The 23,049-nt window shown below is 37.2% G+C and overlaps 1 protein-coding gene across 1 annotated transcript; it reads left to right on the top strand.

Moving 5' to 3' along the window:
* The first annotated feature begins 760 nt into the window (after positions 1-760).
* Positions 761-19,180, top strand: LOC140246997 (cornifelin homolog). Its single transcript, XM_072326301.1, has 5 exons — positions 761-801; positions 4,772-4,894; positions 9,597-9,690; positions 11,066-11,202; positions 18,816-19,180. Exons 2-5 carry the CDS (start codon positions 4,793-4,795, stop codon positions 18,921-18,923), a joined length of 441 nt encoding a protein of 146 aa, XP_072182402.1. The 5' UTR covers positions 761-801; positions 4,772-4,792; the 3' UTR covers positions 18,924-19,180.
* Positions 19,181-23,049: the final 3,869 nt, after the last annotated feature.

Here is a 23,049-nt window from a genome sequence, read left to right as displayed (position 1 = left end):
CAAAGCCCCCTCTCCATATATCATGACGCTTTGTTTGTTTTTTTTTTTTTTTTAGGACGCATCATCCTATAGACCCCTGGTACCAAAACACTAAAACATAATGTTGTCTACAACTGGGGTGTGCCAAAATAAGATGAGAAAGTAATCAACGGGTCACACGATGATTCAAGTGCATTGCTATTCGTTGTATCACGTCTATACAAAGAACTACAGCGCAAATGCCGAACAGATCTATTGTGTATTGATAACAGGGGGTTTGTAACTCCCTTTCCACACTCTCACCTTTCCCCTTATAGCTGTAAAGAGGCGAAAATATATTTCGGCTTCAAAGGTATGAATATAAAACCTGAAAAACGAAACTACTAATACCCAGTCATTTCCACGGGATCCGCCCATAGCCATTATTTGGTCTTGTTATACCCCAGTCGAGATATGATACTTTCATTATGCTTCCCATTTCAAGATTTGATTTTCTGACGTCAACTGGGCAAAGTCCAAATTTCTCCCTTTCTCACAATTGCATCTGCCTATTGGAGCACTATAGGGGAGCTCTCCTATAAAATTTGATCACAGCGCATGAATATATTTGTCGACAAACAACATATTACTCCCCCCCCCCCCATCACCAAACGTTCCGCCATAAATGTGAACTATATGGCTGCGATTGCGTAGAAATATCACTTCGAATATAACACACCGCCATATTTCGCTGGGAGTACGACAACCAATGCTGCGTCACCAGAAAGCGCCAGCGGTATACGTGGGAATCATCAGTGGAAACTCTAAGATCACATTTTTCAAGTAAGTGAAATATGAAGCAAATGTTACTTTATTCATTCCTCTCTATGCTTGTATACAAAGACACTTTATTCTGGATATTAATTTTCGAAAGCTTCAGGTTGTCTGATATTGATACTTTCCTACGTAATTTCCAATAACTGTTCTGTGATTGTTATCCATAGAGTTAGATTTTTTTTGATTTGTTTTTGTTTTGTTTTTGTTGGGATTTGATAATGTATAAAAACATTTAAAGCACGCGTTCCATTCATTTCAACCATTTATCATTTATATAAGATTGTTGCTGTTGTTGTGTCTTTACACACGTTTGATAATTTGCGTAATGAACTGAAAACAAAGATAATTCATCACTTGAACGTTTGTAATGCAAATCGATGTAAACTTTTTATGACGACTTTCTTTACTGTAGCAAATGCAGATTAAAATCGCGCTTGCTTTTGTATATACCGTAGAATATAATTATCATGTATTGATGAGAAATACAGTAGGACCTTGATTATCCGCCCACGTCAATTTAAGGACCGGCGGGCGTCCGGAAAATCAATTTTTGCCGGTATGCTCAATTACAGCACTTTCTGTATAGGGGTATACACATGTTGGTACCAATTTACTAAAATTATGATTATGTCCCGTCGTGTATTCGCACGATAATGGTTGAAAGTGTATTTATAGTTTGGAGTTAGATTTGGCTTTTAGAATGCACAAAAACATTAAAAAAATGTAAGCCAGTCGACCTCCGGATAATCGAGGTTGTACTTTACCGTTTCATATTGGTTCAGTAAAAATGCAGACTTCTATACTTCTATACCACTTGAATAATAATAACGTGCCTAATGTTAGTCATCACTGATACCTTTTCGCGTTGCCTGGAATTCTCAGCAGGGAAATGAAGATTCCATCATGCTTTGTAATAAGAAGGTGAACTACAAAAGATAACGAAATGATTTATATAGAACTTTAATTCTATACACAATCGAAGTCTTTATCACAATTGCGGAAGGCACGTAAGGGTAAACCTTTCACCCTAAGATGTAGATTTTGCTGGAAGCAATTCAATGTATGAACATTTTAGATTTGGGTAAAAGTAGATTATGATGAATCTTACAATGATTCATGTTTACAATGATTTGCCCTTCCCGTATTCACACTATTTCCTGGAGAGTCACCCCTAATTTTAATAATTTACACTCAGTAGGGGTTATTTTCCACCCATCTTAAATCCCTTGTCAATGTTACAACTGGCCTTGCATTTCTTCTCAGTGTACATGGATTATTTTGTTTTTCATCGTCGCTGTCGTCGTCGTGATCATCATCTTCTTGTTTTGTTTAATATGTCCACCACCATCCCACTAAACCACACCTACCCTCACCCCCTTAGTCACACAATTATTATTCACCCCCTCGTTCAATACAATTTCTGAAATTGCCTTGTCACACGTTGGTCGACTGATCGAAAGCCATTCACGTATGATATACATCAGATAATTCCTCAGCCTGACAATGATGAAAGAATGAACGCACCGAGCTAATGAATATATAGATTCAAAATGATCATGGAAGCGTGACAGTATTTCATGCATTTCCAGCGTTTCTCTTTCTGGGTGACCTATATCTCACAGTGAAGGGAGATTCTACTCGTATTAGGCTCTGTATAGGATGCATGCAAGTTTAATTCCTGGCTATTCATAGACCTAGGTCCCGTTCTATCAAAAGATAATTCTTTACCACACAGGCTGCATTATGCATAGATTTACAGTTGAAATCAACTATATAATCAATTTTAACTCTTCATAAAACAGGGTCCAGTTTCCTATACTCGTACACTCAGACTTGGCTGCCAGTAAAAATAACAACAACCATTGGACAGTGATATCGCAACGCGTATTACAAAAAGGGCCGTGGTATATAATGCAATCATAAGCGAAAAAAAAAAAGAAAAAAAGAAAAAAAAAAAGAGACAGGTCCATAACAGTAAATCCTTTTGCGAATGTAGTTTTGTTATTTCTAAAAGCACAGTCTTGTTTTATCAGACTGGCTGCCAACAGTAAATGAAACCAAAGCAGGAAACAATGATTAAGATGTTATTGTAACGCTCGTGTCAGAAACAGAGACATTAAAGTACACCTCCGGATGATTTTTAGACTGATACATTTTAAAAACTATCATATTAGCTATAGTGAGTATAGCGTTTCAAAATTTATAGTGGTTGTAGCAATGAAGTGATTGGGTTGAGGAATAGAAATGTTTCAAAATTTATAACAAATTGCAATGAGTAAGGATGATGACATGGCAGCCTCGCCATAATAGTCCATGGGCCAGGCCAGATATTGGTACCATCTGAGGTGGCAAAACCTTTTTGGTGTCATTTTGTTTGTCGGGCATAGATATGCTTATCAAGCTATGATAGCATTTCCATATGAGTAGCTTAGTCATAGTAAATGAATTTTAAACAAATTTGGTCTCGCTGTTATATCCCTGTACTTCTGAATCGAGACCAACCGCTATACAAAGAAGAGCACTGTCTTCTGTATGTTCACAGGTGTTCTGTTGTAAACGCGGTGCGCTTAGTCTTTATTCAAGGCAGCGAAGGGAATATCCAAGGGTTATGATGTCCACCGCGCTTAGTCTAATATTCAAGACGGCGAAGGGAATATCCAAAGCTTATAATACAGTGTATATCCTTTTATCTAAAAACAAAAAAAAAAAAAAGCAATTTCTCGTGAATTTTAGCGTATTTTTCAATTATTTATCATTTTCCGGTGAAAACGCTAATACCACACCAATCTCGCTTTATTTCCATCCAACAATGAAAGATTATGCAAAAACAATGTACCGGTACACTACAATACATTATGATTAATAATGTTGGAAATGAACAGAGTGATTTTTGTTTAAAACTGATGTATTTGTTGAGAGGGTGGTACAAAAACAGTATAGATAATCCCTTTTATTAGGAACTTTAGATATGATAACGGTACATTGGTCTAGATAAAGACTAAGCGCACCGCGTGACAGCTGTGGACATCATAACCCTTTGGATATTCCCTTCGCTGCCTTGAATAAAGACTAAGCGCACCGCGTTTACAACAGAACACCTGTGGACATACCATGGAGCTCTGTTAGCTCCATGGACATACAGAAGGCAGTGCTCGTCTTTGTATAGCGGTTAGTTTCGATTCAGAAGTATAGGGATATAAAAACGAGACCAAATTGGTTAAAAATTCATTTATTATGACTAAGCTACTCATTTGGAAATGCTATCATAGCTTGATAGGCGTATCTATGTCCGACAAACAAAATGACACCAAAAAGGTTTTGCCACCTCGGATGGTACCAACAACCCATTTTTCGGCTCAGTGGCCCATGGACTATAAGAATGCATGAGTTGGGGCTCAAGGAAGCAGAACAAAAGAAGAAGGCATGCAGAGATTCTACACAGGTGAACTTGTAAGCGGTAGGCCTATTGTAATGGAATTACACTGCTACATTTCTGAAATATGTGAGGATCCATGTCATCGAGGTAGATTTTTCAGAGTATTGATTTCTCTGCTCAAGGACCACAATAAATTCCACAATTCTATACATGGAGCAGTCGATTTATGTACATGATGTGAAATATGAAAATCGTCTGGAATGTCCCTTTAATGAATTAACGAGCGATGAACGCCCTACAGAAGAACACTTCAGGTATGCACACCTGTTCATATTCAACAAGCCCCACAATGATTGTCCTTTGTTATTTGTAGGCCTAACAATACACCATGCATGGCTTGACGTACAACTATCCATACTTAGGCATAGCGTGTGTATACATCACTGTGAATCTATGGACATCTTGCAATAATAACAAAAGAGTCAACTGTATGAATGAACACATCACAGAAGAACGCCAACGTATTCACACCTGTAACTACTCCAAGTCACAGATTTTACTCTCAAAATCGTTGTTGTTGTTTTTTATCATTCGTGCAAGGGAGGACAAGGACGTTTCATCATGCAGAAGTACCAGGAACAACCGCCAAATTACGGGGATCCTAACCAACCGGTAATGGTCCAGCCGGCTCCCATCCTGGCTCCGGGACAGACCGTTATCCAGGTTAGTCTCTGGCCCCATAGCTGCTACCCACGATAACTCACTCACTTAATGCCAATCACAGATGGTGATGATAATGGTGGTGATGATGATGATGGTGATGATGATAATGGTGATGATGACGGTGGCGATAATGATGACAATGATGATGAGCACAATTATGTCAACATTATCAATCCTGCAGTGCTGGTTGCGGGTAGCTCCATATTAGTGTAGGCACTTAATGGAGGTTCTAGAGTATTGAGTCACAACCGTCGTTTTTTTCCTTTGCTCGATGTTCGAAGCCGCCGCTCAAAAATATTTGAAGTATGTGCCAAGCAGGATCTGCCGCGCAGATAGGAAGACAATTGACTCGTGTCTCATTGCATAATCACCAGCCACTTTCAAAGGAAGATGCCGAGGCCGAGCCGCGGCCGAGCCCGGCCTTTTCTCAGTGTAAGCGCAAACTAGGCCAAATGCGCGGCCAATTTTAGTCTGGCTTCCAAACCCTCTGCCTGTACTATTTCGCTATTCAAGATATTAACCCCCTCAACGTCGAAAACTAGTATAATTTAAGGTGGTTTTGTCCTGCAAAGGATGTTTCCTTCGGCAAAGGCCTTTGCCCGAACGGCGACTTCGTCGCCATGGAGTTCAGTTGGCAAAGGGTCTGAAAACCAGACAATACCAAATTGCGTTTGTTTACAAGCAGAGCGCCACTACGACAAAATATTGAAAGGTTTGAATCAAAAGCGCGGCCAAGCCTGAACTCTAACCATCAAACCCTAACCCTAACCCTAACCCTAACCCCAACCCTAACCCTAACCTTAAGCCTAACCAAAAACCCTAACCCAACGTTTTTCCCATGGGTTTAACACGCGTCATGCCCCAATCTGTGCCGTCTTAAAAAAAAAAAAAAAAAAAAAAAAAAAAAAAAAAAAAAAAAACGCAGCCCGGCAGTGTAAACGTAGTCCATGGGCCAGGCCACATATTGGTACCATCTGAGGTGGCAATACCTTTTTGGTGTCATTTTGTTTGTCGGGCATAGATGTGCTTATCAAGCTATGACAGCATTTCCAAATGAGTAGCTTAGTCATAGTAAATGAATTTTAAACCAATTTGGTTTCGTTGTTATATCCCTGTACTTCTGAATCGAGACCAACCGCAGACTATACAAAGAAGAGCACTGTCTTCTGTATGTTCACAGGTGTTCTGTTGTAAACGCGGTGCGCTTAGTCTTTATTCAAGGCAGCGAAGGGAATATCCAAGGGTTATGATGTCCACAGCGCTTAGTCTAATATTCAAGACGGCGAAGGGAATATCCAAAGCTTATGATACAGTGTATATCCCTTTATCTAAAAACAACAACAACAACAACAACAACAAAGCAATTTCTCGTGAATTTTAGCGTCTTTTTCAATTATTTATCATTTTCCGGTGAAAACGCTGGGTTGAAAACGCTAATACCACGCCAATGTCGCTTTATTTCCATCCAACAATGAAAGATTTTGCAAAAACAATGTACCGGTACACTACAATACACTATAATTAATGATGTTGTAAATGAACAGAGTGATTTTTGTTTAAAACTGATGTATTTGTTGAGAGGGTGGTATAAAAACAGTATAGATAATCCCTTCTATTAGGAACTTTAGATATGATAACGGTACATTGTTCTAGATAAAGACTAGGCGCACCGCGTGACAGCTGTGGACATCATAACCCTTTGGATATTCCCTTCGCTGCCTTGAATGAAGACTAAGCGCATCGCGTTTACAACAGAACACCTGTGGACATACAGAAGGCAGTGCTCGTATTTGTATAGCGGTTAGTTTCGATTCAGAAGTATAGGGAAATAAAAACGAGACCAAATTGGTTAAAAATTCATTTATTATGACTAAGCTACTCATTTGGAAATGCTATCATAGCTTGATAAGCGTATCTATGTCCGACAAACAAAATGACACCAAAAAGGTTTTGCTACCTCGGGTGGTACCAACAACCCATTTTTCGGCTCTTGGCCCATGGACTAACGGACAAAATTGCGGGGCTCTGCCGCGGCTCGGCTCTGCCGCGGCTCGGCCCAGCCCCGCACTGTAAACGGGGTCTATTTGTTAAGTGTCTGGAAACTATCAGTGTTGGTATGAGGTAGGGGTTATTTTCAGAGAACTGCATTTAGAAAAGTTATCAGCAGATAGAATAATATACGGAAGTGCCGATAAAACTTAACATGGTAACATGTGGATTGTTAATTTTCTGGTGCTGCTTGGGAAACAGCATATTTTGGTATGTAAACATAAAGATACCAAGCCAAGCAGCAAACATTATATTAACTATGTACTCTACATTAAGAAATTAGAGAAGTTTATTGCCTGTAGGAAAAATGAATTACATGTGCACCAAGCTAAATGGACCAAATTACACCGGTTTATGAATATGTAAGTTGACTTGAATCAGTTCTGATGGCACCCAGATTAACAAACAGGGTAGTTTGTTTGTTAATCTGGGTGTTTGGTTTTGTGTGTGTGTGTGGGGGGGGGGGGGGATGGGATTATGTGATGTGTAGGCTCGATGGTTGTAGTCTGTTTTCTTTGTCTACTGTTTCCACCAGAATGTTATTTCAAGATAACAATTGCACATGTACTGCTCATCGTCGTCAAGTGTATATCGAAAAAAAAAATGATCCATATTTGAGTTCTCCTTTGCCACACGAGTTTTAGACTTATGATTGAGAGCCGGTGACATTAGGCGTTTTCACCTCAGCCCGATGATTCGAAATAGCGCGCTATTTTCTGACTTGGGAAATTTTCCCAACAGCGAAATAGCGCGCTATTTGATAATGTGAACACAAATTAGCATGCTAATTGTATCGCTCTGATCGAGAAAATTTCTCGACTCCAACTCGGGAAATTTCTGAAATAGCGGGATAGTAGCGCGCTATTTGATTATGTGAAAACGACTCGAGAAATTAGCGCGATTAATCCCATAATGCCTAGCATGTGTGACACGATCGATCGAGTCAAACTGCACACAAATCATGAGGAATTTTTGAGAGGGCACACACATTACTGATGCTGTTTGCACATGCTCAGCCGTCGAATTAGCAGTTTTAAAATGGTTAACTATTCGGGCTACCCCTCTTCGGGCTGATGTGAATAAGAATTTAAGAAATGAAATAGCGCTCTAATTGGCAATCGAAGAAAATATTTCGACACTGTACACTGCGCACACTGTACAAGGCTGTGTAGGCATGATCTGTACCATGTATCCAGACGTATTGGAATGCTTCAGAATTGTATATTGGGGTGTAATGTTCAGCTGTGCAGTCTAGGTGGCGTGCGCATTCCAACTTACAGTGGTAGTTACTAGTATTTGAGGAATGTCAGTACATCTATAGCGATCAAAGAACATTAGGTTATTTTGTTTAAGCCGGCAGAATATCGATGCAGGCATCAGACATGACACTGACACATGCACCTATTACTGAGTTTATGCAGAAATATTGTAATCTAGCTAGATCTATTCGAGATTCACTGATTTTCCTTTGTTATGCTGAAATTAATGTTCATTTATATGTGATTTAATCTGGATTGTCTGTTTATGTCAATCATGTGGACAGTGAATAATGTCATAGTTATGTTTGAGTTATAGATCAATAAAAGAACTGTATATTACAAAAAAAAAAAATCCTTATCTATAGCAGGATTCGATTTAGGAACCCTCAGGTACGAATAGACCGTTTCTGTGATGTTTTACAATATTATGCATATGTATTGCTAGATGAAGCATTTCATTCACCCGCTCCTCCCATTGGCCCGAATTCACGAAGGTGGTACAAATGAAACCATGGTTTAAACCATGGACAAAAACCATGGAGCACCTGGTGTCGCACGGAATATTTTGTTACGAAATTGGTCATTTCGTCGACAAAATAACCGTTTCGTCAACGAAATCATCATTTCGTGGACGAAATGTTCATTTAGTTACAAAATGTTGTCATTTCGTTACAAAATAATTATTTCATAGACGAAATGACTGATTTCGTAAGAAAATATTCCATGCGACACTTGGCGCTCCATGGTTTTTGTCTATGGTTTAAACCATGGTTTCTTTGTACCACCTTCGTGAATTCGGGCCTTAAAGTTCAATAAGCAGGAATTCACTTAGCTGTTGCTAGGCAGGGGCAAAACTTCATTGAGAGTTGTTAGAACAAAATGACTCATGTCATTTACGTTTAAAGGGATGGATGGCACAGTATTGGTGGAGATGAGAATTGGGCTTTTAACTTTTTGCGAGATACCAAGAAAACACTTATGATATAGTACAGAACATACTATTTTAAGAGGAATTCAAAGTTTATTAGATGAAAAAAAAAAGATTTTAGAATCGCTGAGACATTAAAAAACAAAGTAAAACAAAGCAATCTAATAAAAGGTGGGTCCCACCTTTTTTTTTTTTTGGATTTCTCGGCCAATTCTAAACCAATTTTCATCAAATAAACATTCAATCCCTCTTGGGATTACATGCTCTCCTCACATTTCCTGAGTGGTTTCTCATTATCTCACAAAAAAAAAAAATATATATATATATATATATATATATATATATATATATTAGAAACCTGAAGTAAGGTCTCCACAAAAACCGTATACGCTCCTTTCAAGTTGTATGTGCTTCGACTCCTTGTACAGGCTGCTTATGTTTGTTCTGTGTATCTTCCAATTCCAAGGTGACCAGCCAAACAATGAATCCACTGATGCCGAGGGGAGTACCCCGACCCTGGTCCACCGACCTTTTTGCCTGTTGTGACGATATGACTATCTGTGAGTTTTTATGGTGACACTAATTCGGCTTCTTCTCGAATTAATGATATATTGCATGTATGGAAATTCGGCTTACAACGTACTTGCAGTCACACGTGTCTTAGCGGCCACCTGTGTAAAGCGGCACCTGCGGGACACTAAACACAATTCCCCCGAGAGAAAAGCAACTTTAATGAACGTGTCCATAGCGGCCTTCTGTCAACAACAACCACTTTTTTATTGCCTCCATTTTGATGGCCGCTATAGAAAGGTTTGACAGTACCTTCGCGGAAACAAACACTTCGTGATCGTTTTTAAGATTTGAATGTAATTTCTTCTTCTTTGTTATTCTTATCAAAATGATTGTCTGAAAAGACACTTTTTTGTTTTTCAATAACATTTATTTTGTTTTCATAATTTGACATGACAAAAACATTCATCATGAATGTATAAACACAATACAATCTGTAATGTTTGATCAACTAAAAAACCCAAACAATCAAACAAAACAAACCCAAAAAAATCAAACACACACACACACACACACACACGTATGCTATACAATACATTTTACTTCTTTCTTTCCCGATGGTAAGTTGCCTTATACATGTTTCCCTTCCAGAAGGGTTATTGCATGATTTCTACTGTAGCATGACTCTTATATTCTTTTGTACAGTTAACATTCATTCGTGAACGTTACAATCCTTCAAATCATTCCCTTGGGATATTAATGAAACATAATATGCAGATTAATGTCCCAGTAAATGCGCAGCAGGTCAAATGTGGTGATTTCATAGGCCACATGAGTCAATAGACTAGTATCACACGACATGTGAATTAATCATTTCAAAGGCTTCGAAAGTAAAGCGTTTACTGTAGTTTGATTCACAGATTGTTGAATGAATAATTACACTATTTATTAGAATTAACTTTATAACGTATGCCATGCAAATCATTATTGCAAACAGGAGTACACTGAATTTCTTATGTCACAATGTTATGTCTATTCCAGTAATGTTATGATGTTTGAAGCTGTTGTCCAGACCAACAGAAAATCCTAAAGAGCATGTTTCATTAAAAAAAAAAACATTCTTAGTAGAATTCAATTGCTTTAATATGCGGAAAATATATTTCTATGTAAACTATTATAGTATAATAGTTATGATGGAAACATTGAAGTAAGATGTATACATGTAGGTCTATATTTCACATAGAACATTATTGAAGCTTATAACATATTGAAGATGTTTTGCACACAGCCTTTTTTATGATATGTGTATTATGTTTTTGTGTTAGCCTCATTATTGTACCTTACTTTTTTGTTTTCTTATAGGCATTCATAATAGTTATCATTTTGTTTATTCTTAGTTTGAATCCGTTTTCGCTTTTTTTCAAGGTCTGTGTGCAACGTTCCTGCCATGCTACGATTGCGTGCTGGCCACCGATATGAACGAGTCGTGCTGTGTGCCCTTCTGCATTCCTGGCGCGCCAATCGCAATGCGCGCACAAATACGGGCGCGCCATAACATCGAGGTAAGTCCGAAAATATCGTGTAACCCATCTAAAAGGCCCCTTTCATACATGCATCCCAATTATTTGCGTAAAATTAATCCGGAATTCATTAATTTCAATCACACGTTCTGAAATTGATAACAACTTTTTATTTGGAGCGTACATACAAATAAAAATGTTACATAATCGTAGTGATAACTGCACACGCCTAGCTCTTCGATAATGAAAGAAAGTATACTACCCATTAACAATGGTATATAATTCCTTTAGACATAGTCGCCTAATATGGATTAAAGCAATTATTACTAATTAGCGCAACGGTAGATGCTTCGTGTTACAACATTTCATGGAACTATTATTGGGAGTTCCAACATTTCGTTTCTGTGATTACATTACCCCATAATCTTTATCCATTTTTAATACTATAGATGTATTACAATCAAATACTTATCAAAATTGAAAAATCTCTGTTAGAATTGCGTCATATTTACAAATTAAGATAATATCGCAAAAGTGTATAAGATAAGAAGTAGGAAATGTTCTTTTGCCCCCTCCTAAAAAATACAAAATAAAAAGTCTTTGTATAGCATGCCCTTTCGTTTTAACACGGATGTTCGATGTAGCGCTTTTTTGTGTTGAGAGGTACCGCTACACTCCATCATACCTTGCAACTCACTTTATACTGTTCTTCATTGTGAGTTTCCGTATATATGTTCGGTCAACATCCACTACCCCAATCCGAGCATGGTACAATAAAAGCTTTGTCAATAGATATCAAAGTATTTGCTCTGTTCAGGTACACAGATATTACATCTACGTACCACCTCCTCCTTCCCATCCCCCGAAAAAAAAAAAGGTCCTCAAAACGAAAATAAACACTAAACAAAAAGTAAGTTCCCCCTAAAACAAACCTCGGTAAATTTATGAATCAGGAACCTTTGAGAAAATCTGAATACAGGATCATGTAGCTGTATTTCTCGGCTACCTTTCATGTGAAATTCAATGGATATCACTTGGTCACGCTTGAGTGAGCATGACTTAAAGTAAAAAATGTCACTTTTTGAATTTCACAAGCCCAATTTTGCAACTTTGATTTGGTGATATTGGAACACATTTCAATTTCCTGGATAAAAAGGCATGCGACGTTTAATTTATGTGATTCTTATCGTACCATGTGACTTCTGCACAAAATTTTACGGTTGAGTGAACATGGGGTGATAATTACCAGAATGGCCGATTTGACATGCTTCTCGTGGTAATTTCTATCAACTGAGATTTAATTCACGTGTTGAACAGTTTTTACACACAATTCACGTAATTTAGCTGTTGAAAGAGCACATTAAAACAAAGAAAAATAACAATTTAAATTGTGCAGTAAGAATCACGATAATTTTGCGCACTGAAATCAACTGTATGATGCTCTTTTTTTTATGTTGTGCTACTACCCACACACATAATATCAATCAGTGACCACCTGACATTCCAGTCACGCTTCAATAAGCACCTGAGGCTGGAAACCTCTTTTTTTTTTTTTTTTTTACCATACATACTGAAAAAATGGCAGTTTGGCCATAATACCCATGGTAAGCTCATGTGAAGAGGAGGAATTTATGTTATTGAAAGCTAACAATGGCTTTTGCATGCATTGTGATTTATTTTACGGTTGAATGACCACATTATAAAACAATGATTGTGCTTGTGTTTGTGATGTAATGGATTTTTGTAAGGCAGCTCACCACAAGCTTTGCTTTTTTGAGGTTCTGCCTTCCTGTACAATAATTTCATGCATGTGATTTCCTACATGGAAAAAAAAAATAAATGTTATACAAACTTGAAACTTGAACTTGAATGATTTATCTTATTGAAATCATCCAGCAGGTGTTGCATTGATATTCTGCATTCAAAATTAACTGAAAAAAAAGATATTATTGCGTTTTAGGACCGATATAAATGTCTCAGTGATCCTTTGCATTTCTTCAAAATTGCAAACGTCAAAGGTTACATGGGGCCGGAAACCCCATGCCTTTGTGACGTCATAAAATCATGCATTAACTCAACCAGGGAAAATAAATGTAATTAATCATTGACATTGTACCAAATTTCACTTTTGTTAAAAATTAATATCCTCCCGTGCTGCAAACACAGATATTGATTGTGGTGAGATAGTGGCCTTTGTTGTTCATGTGGTGTTGATGATTGTGATGGTGATGACAGTTGCTTGAATGTTGGTTGACTATAATGCGATCGTTATGGCAATATAACACAGATTGGGTAGCATCTGCACTCACTTTTTAGGCTCTATCCGCTAACACCGCTAAACACGTCTTCATAAATAAAAACAAAGGAAATGTAAATCTTATGGGAATTTCACCCACGAAAAATGGTTTTACCTGCACACTTTGCTCATCTTATGTGCTCACTGAAGCATGTCGCAATATCATTTTTATTGAAATGTTATTCTTTTTATAATTGAAATCAGAGTAATTTCCCAACATTTCAACTAAAAATAAAAAACAATGATTTTTTTTTATTATATAGGGTAAAAAGGGTTTTCCAGCCCCACATGCTCATTGAAGCGTGACTGAAATGTCAGATGATCACTGTATGCACAGTGGTATTGTATTGTATTAACAGTTGATTTCAGAGCGAAAAATTATCGCAGTTCTTACTGCACAATTAAAATGGTTATTTTTCTTTGTTTTTATGTGCTCATTCAACCATGAAATTGCGTGAATTGTGTGTAAAAACTGTTCAACACGTGAATTAAATCTCAATTGATAGAAATTACCACGAGAAGCCCGTCAAATCGGCCATTCTGGTAATTATCACTCCGTGGTCACTCAACCGTGAAATTTTGTGCAGAAGTCACATGGTACGATAAGAAGCACATAAATTATACGTTGCATGCCTTTTTATCCAGGAAAATTGAAATTTGTTCCAATATCACCAAATCAAAGTTGCAAAATTGGGCTTGTGAACTTCAAAAAGTGACAATTTTGACTCAAGCGTGACCAAGTGATATCCACTGGATTTCACATGAAAGGTAGCCGAGAAATACAACTACGTGATCCTATACTCAGATTTCCTCAAAAGTTCCTGATTCATAAATTACATAGGTTTGTTTTAGAGGGAACTTACTTTTCGTTTAGTGTTTACATATTATGACGTCAAGACTTTGCTACCATGACATGCAGTGTTCCTGTAAGTGACGTATAATGGAACGTGCACGTAACGTCAGTGGGCGGTAACTTGCTCCAAAGTGAAGTACAGGGTCATCGCACAATGGCGTACCAGGTTTTTCATCTCAGATCACGATCCAGGGTGTAATGTACATAGATCTTTGAACCACGAGTTAACATCACGTGGGTAAGAGGAATGCAACGAAGGGCTGAGCAATGTTGTGTGTAAGCATACCGTCCCCTCTAGCAAGAGGCAAAACACTCTGTCCCTCGGATAGGACATAAAATGGGGGTCCCGTGTATGAGAGAGCAACAACTCATGCACGTAAAAGATCCCGCTTCATTCATTCATCGCAAAGAGCAGGGTGTTTAACCCGGTGAAGTGGTCCCACCTCACATCCAACTGGACCCCATGGAAGACCAGCTTAACGTAGCTGAATATGGGCTATCCAGCCATCTTCTCAGATGGAAATTAAATGAACAAACAAACAAGGGCAAATTGAAAACTATGTATAGACGCAAGTTGATACCAAAGTAAAATGACAGCAGCAAATAAAGAGAGAGTAAACAGAAATAAAATTATGTGGCCAGCAAAATTGTTACGCGTGCACGAGATAATCTTCTTTTCATTTCTATATATATATATTTTTAAACAAGACTAGTGTAGAGCCTGTATGTTCACTTAGTTGCGCAGAGCATTCAAACTCATACAAATATCATGATCGTTGACATGCACAGCGAAGGTTATTTAACCTTTTTTTGTGATACTAATAAAACTTGTTTATGATAATTTCCATTTTGATTGTTATTTCGATTATTATTTTTACCATTATTACCATTTCTACTATAATTGATAATTATTGTTTGTTTGTTATATTAAATTCATGAAATCGTCTTATAATCATTTTCATCTGTCACCCAGAACCAAGCGCGCCGGAACACTTCTGTTTTTTTTTTTTTTTTTTTTTTTTTTTTGTGGGGGGGGGGGCAAAATCGGGGGCACATTATGTGACGATGTGAGATCCTCGGCGCGGGAGCGAAGCGAGGGGGGTGTGGGGGGGGGGGGGTGTGGAAAGGGGGATACTCCCCCCCCCCCCCCACCCACTGTAGGGAGCTTTTGTAGAACAGGGTACAAAAGTCGCGTTTATAGACCATTTAAAAGCAAATTTTTAAGGAATTAAACATAGTGAAAAATAATCAGTGCGAAGGGCTATGATTATTACATACAGGAGTACATAATAATGTGATGGTGTGAGATCCTCGGCGAAGGAGCGAAGCGACCGAGCGGGGGGAGGGTGTGGGAGAGGGGACACCTCCACCCACGGTAGGGACTTTTTGTAAAAACAGAGTATAAAAGTCGCGTTTATAGAGAATTTGAAGCAAATTTCTAGGGAATTAACATACTGCAAAAATCAGTTGGAAGGCCTATGATCATAACATACGGGAGTACATTAGTAATGTGATGGTGGGAGATCCTCGGCGAGGGAGCGAAGCGACCGAGCGGGGGAGGGGACACCCCCTCCCACGGTAGGGACTTTTTTTAAAAAGAGAGTATGAAAGTCGCGTTTATAGAACATTTAAAAGCAAATTTCTAGGGAATTAACTTATTGAAAAAATCAGTTGGAAGGCCTATGATCATAACATACGGGAGTACATTAATAATGTTATGGTGCGAGATCCTCGGCGAGGGAGCGAAGCGACCGAGCGGGGGGAGGGTGTGGGAGGGGGACACCCCCTCCCACGGTAGGGACTTTTTGTAAAAACAGAGTATAAAAGTCGCGTTTCTAGAATATTTAAAAGCAAATTTCTTGGGAATTAACTTATTGAAAAAAATCAGTTGGAAGGACTATGATCTTAACATAAGGGGGTATATGATGTGATGGTGTGAGATCCTCGTCGAGGGAGCGAAGCGACCGAGCGGGGGAGGGTGTGGGAGGGGGATACCCCCTCTGACGGTAGGGACTTTTTGTAAAAACAGAGTATAAAAGTCGCTTTTATAGAGCATTTTGAATTAAATTTCTGAGGAATTAAACATAGTAAAAGAAATTACTGCGAAGGACTATGATAATAACTTATGAAAACTTTATACGGGCAGAACGAGCGAGCCACTTTCACTTTGCAATTTATCTGAAGTGTACTCATTAAAAGCTTAAACGTGATCGCATCGTTTGAACAATAAAAAATATTCTTATACTGCTAGAAAGCAAAGAAGAAAATGAGAAATGTAAGGTTTACTAGAGGTATGTTTCAGCGGGCACACTCGAGGACACGAGGCTACCATCTATACACTAAATTTACTCATAAATTACATTTAGTGTATAGATACAATAATGTATGTTGTTAGTGTATTATAATAATTTTCGCCCCGTTAGGGGCGAAAATTTTTGCATTTTCAGTTATGAAATTACAACATTTAGACCAGAAATATGCCTTTATTGTTCATTTTGGTCTTTAAATCAGTGATTAATTATTTGTTACAGGGGGCACTGGGGGAGGGGGGGGGGGGCAAAAGCTCGTCTTGCCCCCCCCCCCCCCCAACATTTTTTTTTTTTGGGGGGGGGGGCAAGTGCCACCCCTGCCCCCTCCCCCCCCCCCCCCCCCGCTTCCGGCGCCCTTGCCCATAACCGTCTCTTTGTTGCTATCTCACTTATTGCAATCTTTATGCACATCATTTCATGGCGTCTTTGCTTAATTGTCGGAACACTATTCCACGTCAATGTCATCACCAAATTTGTACGGTTGTTAACGGGCAATAGTATATTCTTTGGCGATAAAAAAGTACCGGGTAATAACACTATATGAGATAAAAACAAACAAAGAAAGCTTGAACTAGGAAAAGTTCGTCATGGATACTTGCATTAATATCATTACATAGCTGGACGAATGACGTATAGAGACTGGAAGATAAACACTCATGATATGATAAGCAAACGAAGCCATTATTTGTTTTTGTCCGACCCGATATTGTCTGATATAATATTATTGCCTATATAAATATCGCCCTCAGATATAACCATGATCGCATGCTTTGCTGGTGCAACAGGGAATAATAAAGATTATTCACATCGCACTATTCTGTACGATGAGAGGTCAAAGTATTGTTTTGCAGACCATATTAGCATACCAATCTTGATTCTATTTGCCTTCTTGTTGCCCGATTATAATAAGTGAAGTCTGCGTATCAAATTTGTAACACCTACGTATTGATTATTATGGGCATGGTCTTTGTAAATACCTCTCCTGTAACTTATATCTATAGCGGTAGATTGGCAGACGTGTAAATAAATTATCTGTATACTTTTTGCCACATCAGGCATCTTTCGTATGGTTATAACTTTCAACCAATATTCTAAACTTGGATTAAGTTTTTAAGCTTGGCATCGTTTTGTTTTGTTTTGTACTGATTATATCAAAGTAGGCCTATATTTCATCTTATTTTATTTCACATGAAATGCTGTAGGCCCCTATATGATTTCAATACAATTTTGCCAGTACTCTCATTCCCGAAAAGGGGGTCGAAGGAGTAAATAAATCAACTCGACACAATTCATTGCAATTGCAACTTTTATCATGGCTACTACTAAAAAACGCTTATCAATAAGTGAAGGGTTTGTTTGCAAAAACCGATAAGTCCATTTTTTAAGATTTTGAAGTACGATCTCTGTCATAAAGTATACAAAATGATACCTTTTAAATGATATATTGGTCACTACATAAAGGTATATTTTTGAAGTTATGGTTAAGCTTATAGCTGAACCCTCTAGAGGCCATAAAACCCTCACGTGGCGAAGCTTGTGACGAAGTTCAAGTTTTATGGGCTGTTTTTTTTTTGTGTGTTTTTCTGCTGCAATTGTTAAGTTGTTTTTGTATGCACGGCGTATATGCAATACTCCTTGTATATAAATACATGAAATAAAGGTAATTACACACATTAGGTAGCATAGGTCTTCTAGCACTCTGCCTACAACATTTATATATGGCATAATTGACAAGGACGAATATAATAAAATATTGCTCGAGCAGCTCTCTCTCCCTCTCCATTCGCCTGTACTGAAACAACAACAACAACAAGAACAACAACAACGACAATAATAATTTCCGTTACATGCAGGGTCTACATGCACATGGGACGATCTAGATTCAAATAATGTCAGGCCTATGTATCATCTTATATAAACATCCGTTCTTATGATGATTATGATTATCAGTTCTTCTTTATGAAAGATTATGCACAATCTCCATTTGTATATCAACATTAAGCTTTGATTTCTTGGTCAGACATTTGATACGATATCTCGACCAATCTGTCGTCTCCTCTAATCAGGTGAAATTAGGGTGGCTGTGCTGCCTTAACATTCTTAACCCTTAGATATGTTAAGTAGTCTTAGACGCCAGACTTATGATTATGATTGACATATAATTTCTTGTACGTCACCTTTTATATCCCGTTTCCAGGGTAACCTGATGAGTGACTGCGCGGCTATGATGTGCTGCGGACCATGCACCATGTGTCAGCTGGGCCGTGAGGTACAGGGCATCAAGGCGGGAAAATACGTGCCATAAGGACCACGCCCCCACTTCTTTTTCCACTCACATAAACCACGCCCCTTTTACCAAAAACGGCAGCGATGAATCTTCTATAACAGTAGGGAGGCCGATTCCGAAGTATTAACATCAACGCAACAACGAACAGTTCCCCGTGAACACCACGCCCATCAACTCATGTAGCATGTTAGAACAGTCAGTGCCAAATTCCTTTCATACTACACCCGATGCAAGGACATAGTACATGTAGTATTTTAATTAGTACATATTGCTATGCATACTGGCAAACACGAGGTAACTATCCCCCTTTCCCCACCCTTTTGTGCAAGTGCATGATATTGAAAAGAACGCCCCCCCCCCTTTTCCAAACAATAACAGTAAACCCAGTAAAGTTTGTACCTTGTGTTTGACAACTTCTACACTGACGCCTAACCCCGTTCCATCATCCCCATTGAATCCAGTATTGGCCGTAATCAGCCGACAGTTACAACGATCAGAACGTCCAAAACACCTGCGTCTGTTTAAGGTCACCGGCGTAGCATGTTAGAGCAACGCTAAATTTCTTTCATACTACACCCGATGCAAAGACATAATAGTACGTTGATAAACACAGTATGCATACTCGCAAAAAATTATTTGAAACAATTTGCTCCCGACAACCCTAATATTGATACTTTTTTGAATTATACAAATGAATCGTACTTAACTTCAACTGCTGGCATTTTAAAAGATTTTTAATTCAAAGGCTCGCCAGTGCGATGAGTGTGCGTTTATTATGATTTTCTGAAGTTTTGTTTTTACGTGTTCTGAGCGTTGCGATTAAAAGTTTCATGTAACGTGATAAAATATTGTGCTATAGATCACAGATAAGGCTGCCTTGAGAAATTTCCTTTACAACGGACGTGTTAAAAGTATGGCTTACTTAACCGATTTATGCACTTGGAATAATGAAAAAAAGAGGTTATTTAAATTCTAGATAATATCATAAAGAGAGCTTAATCCCGAGGCTGAATCTCTTCTTACCAAACCGTGACCAGATTATTAATGCACCATCTATAGTTGCATATTGATGTTAGATGAAAATATTCAAGAGGCTTTATTAAATTTCTTTAAAAGTGCTAAAAGAAATATCCGCCTGAAATACTGCGAGATAGATTTATTACATATTATTCATAGGTATGCATACATCATGTAGATACACACGTTATCCATTTTTATCAATATTTTCAGATATTTCAGATTTAAAGTTGCTCAAGAAAGAAATTAGTATAGATATTGTCAAATTATGTGATGATTTCAGTAATATCTTAAAGATATTTCTTGTTATGCAACGAGTACAGTGTCATTGAAAAAAAATGTTTCACTAATTTATGATTACCTTACTTATAAAAATGGACAAAAGAAATTAATGGCGTTTATTAGCTTTAACATTCAGATTTTTCATACACATAGTCGAGTTGTAAAATAAAAAAAAAATGACAGGCTTGTCTAGTGAGAGTGTGTAGAATGTAATATTTTTGTAGATCTGTAACGTCGACTTTTTCTGGTACAATGTACACACAAATCAATAAAGAACACAAATCTTTCGTCATAATTATCGTGAAATCGTACATCATGATAAAGTGATTGTGTAGTTTTGGCTGAGAAAGGGAATTCAGATTTTAACTTTTTGCGAGAAATCACTTTAAAGATATATAAGCGCATACACTCGGACACTTCTAAGATGAATTCAAAGTTTATTTTATGAAAACCTGGTTTGAAATGATTGAGATGTCAAAAAAAGTAAAAAAAAAAAAAAAAAAGCTTTCCTGATAACAGATGGGTCAAATCTTTCATGAGGACATTGTTTTTGATACTCAAGCCATTTCAAAACCAATTTTAATCAATTAAACTTTTCATTCTTCTGAGAATAGTTGTATGCTCTTTCACATTTCATAGGTTTCTGATCACACGTCGTGAAAGCCTCCATCTCGGCCAAACTATTCTATCCCTTTAACGGATTAATTATTTCTTGTTTTATACGGAACTATGGGTTTAATTATAGCTTAGAATAATTCACAAAAAAAAAGAATAAAAAAATTATTGTTTAAAAGGTAATGTCAAGGGACAACAGAGGCTTTGGGTGCAGGAAGAGGACTGTGTTAGAGTAGAATGCCGTGTTTCATTTTGTTTCGGTTTGTCTTGCATGCGGTACTTTGAAGTATGGTGTAATGTAATCACTTTCATGTTGTTTTGTAAGTAAAAAATGATTTAATAATTTTCCATCGTGTCTGTTAAGCTTCACTTCACATACATTCTATTCACTTAGTCACATATATAATATATATATATATATATATATATATATATATATATATATATATATATATATATATATATATATATATATATAAGTTCTAATACCACAATGCTTGATGAGTTTTATTTAGGTGGACGGCCAGTTACTTTTTTCTTTCAAGTCTGAAATAAAGGTCAGATCAATAATTTTGAATGTTCTTTGACCTGGTCCGACTGATTTTTAAATTGTATTTTTTCCCCGTTATTACATTCACAGTATTTTTCCATAACATGTATGTATGTAGAGTACATCCTGTATGTTTTTACCAATGGAGAACAGGCTGAAGCACACATGGATATTCATGTGCATAAAAAAACAAACAAACAAACAAACAAACAAACAAACAAACAAACAAACAAACACCCACAACATACACAGTAACACACAGGTCGGACTTTGAGATCTAGCTACTAGTAAACAGATTTCAAAATTCAGTAATGCAGGACTTCAGAGAAAAGGACAAGAAATAAAATGTGTGGTTCATCCGGGATGGATGTGTGTTCATGTATTATTTACAACTACATGCATTATACTTCTATACAATGTGCACAGGTTCATACTACAAAAAATGAACCAAACCTGAATGATATTAATTTCATATCACACAAAATAATCCCCATGATATATTTCCAATACAATTTGACATAACGTTAAGTCGAAACCGATTAGACATAAAACAATGATAGGATTTTGTTCAAATACAGAGAACAACAAGAACAAAAGGTATGGAGATTTACATTTACAAGTTTCATTGGATATGTATTGAAGGGACTGTACAGTACTGGTTGAGGTAAGGATTCGGGCTTATAACATTTTTGGCGAGATAATGAGGAGTATGAGAAACCTCTTATGAAATATAAAATAGCATGTAATTTCAAGAAGGCTTCAACGTTTATTTGATGAAAATTTGACTTGAAATTGCTGAGATATCCAAAAAAAAAAAAAAAAAAAAGCGATCCTAATAAAATTGACAGGCCACAACTTTTATTAGGATTTCTTTGTTTTTTCCTTGATTTTAGATACACCGTACCATGGTCACTTCAAAAACGATTTTCAATCAAACAAATGTTTGATTGCCCTTAGAATTGTACGCTCTTTAACATTTCATAGAGTGGTTTCTAAATATCTCGCAAAATGTTACAAGCTGAATCCTCTCCTCAACCAGTACTGTACAGTTCCTTTAAGTGGTGAAAATCCTGTGATCAACTCATGGCTCTCACATTGGACTGTACACAAAGGGGATCTCACAACCATGTTGATGGTGTCGAAGTTTTTTACCTGCAATGTCCTTAGACGCTACAAAGTAATCAATACTATATTGATTTGAAGACTACAATAATTTGAAGAGTTTGTTTGCAAAAACCGATAAGTCCATATTTGCCAAATGGAGATATTTGCGATTAAAGGTCAAGAAAAATAAAGAGAATAATAAGACAATTTTTGCTTCTTTTGACAAAAACTTCAAAAATGTACCTCTATATGTAGTGACCAATATATCGTTTAAAAGGTATTATTTTGTACTTTATAACAGCGACCGTACTTCAAAATCTTCAAAAATGGACTTATCGGTTTGTGCGAACAAACTCTTCATTTTGATGTGAAGGAAACTCTCTTCATTAGTAATACAAAAGCAGAAGGAGAAGAAGAAGGAGAAGACTATAGACATAATTCTTGTACGGGACTGACATCATCATAAAGCCAATTTGGATATGTCGTTTCTACTTATATAACTGACTTCAAAAAAACATTTTTAAGTTGACAATTTCATAACTTTCTATGTTTAGGACAAATTGTCATTAAACCACT

This window comes from Diadema setosum, chromosome 3, assembly GCF_964275005.1.
Source record: "Diadema setosum chromosome 3, eeDiaSeto1, whole genome shotgun sequence".
Taxonomy (NCBI): domain Eukaryota; kingdom Metazoa; phylum Echinodermata; class Echinoidea; order Diadematoida; family Diadematidae; genus Diadema; species Diadema setosum.
The sequence above is the reverse complement of the archived record's forward strand: the minus strand, read 5'-3'. Positions and strand labels throughout refer to the sequence as shown.

Coding starts and splice junctions, on each gene's coding strand:
- LOC140246997 (XM_072326301.1), top strand. CDS start 4,793: ATGCAGAAGTACCAGGAACAACCGCCAAATTACGGGGATCCTAACCAA. Junction 9,691..11,065: donor TTGTGACGATATGACTATCT/GTGAGTTTTTAT, acceptor CTTTTTTTCAAG/GTCTGTGTGCAACGTTCCTG. Junction 11,203..18,815: donor GGGCGCGCCATAACATCGAG/GTAAGTCCGAAA, acceptor TCCCGTTTCCAG/GGTAACCTGATGAGTGACTG.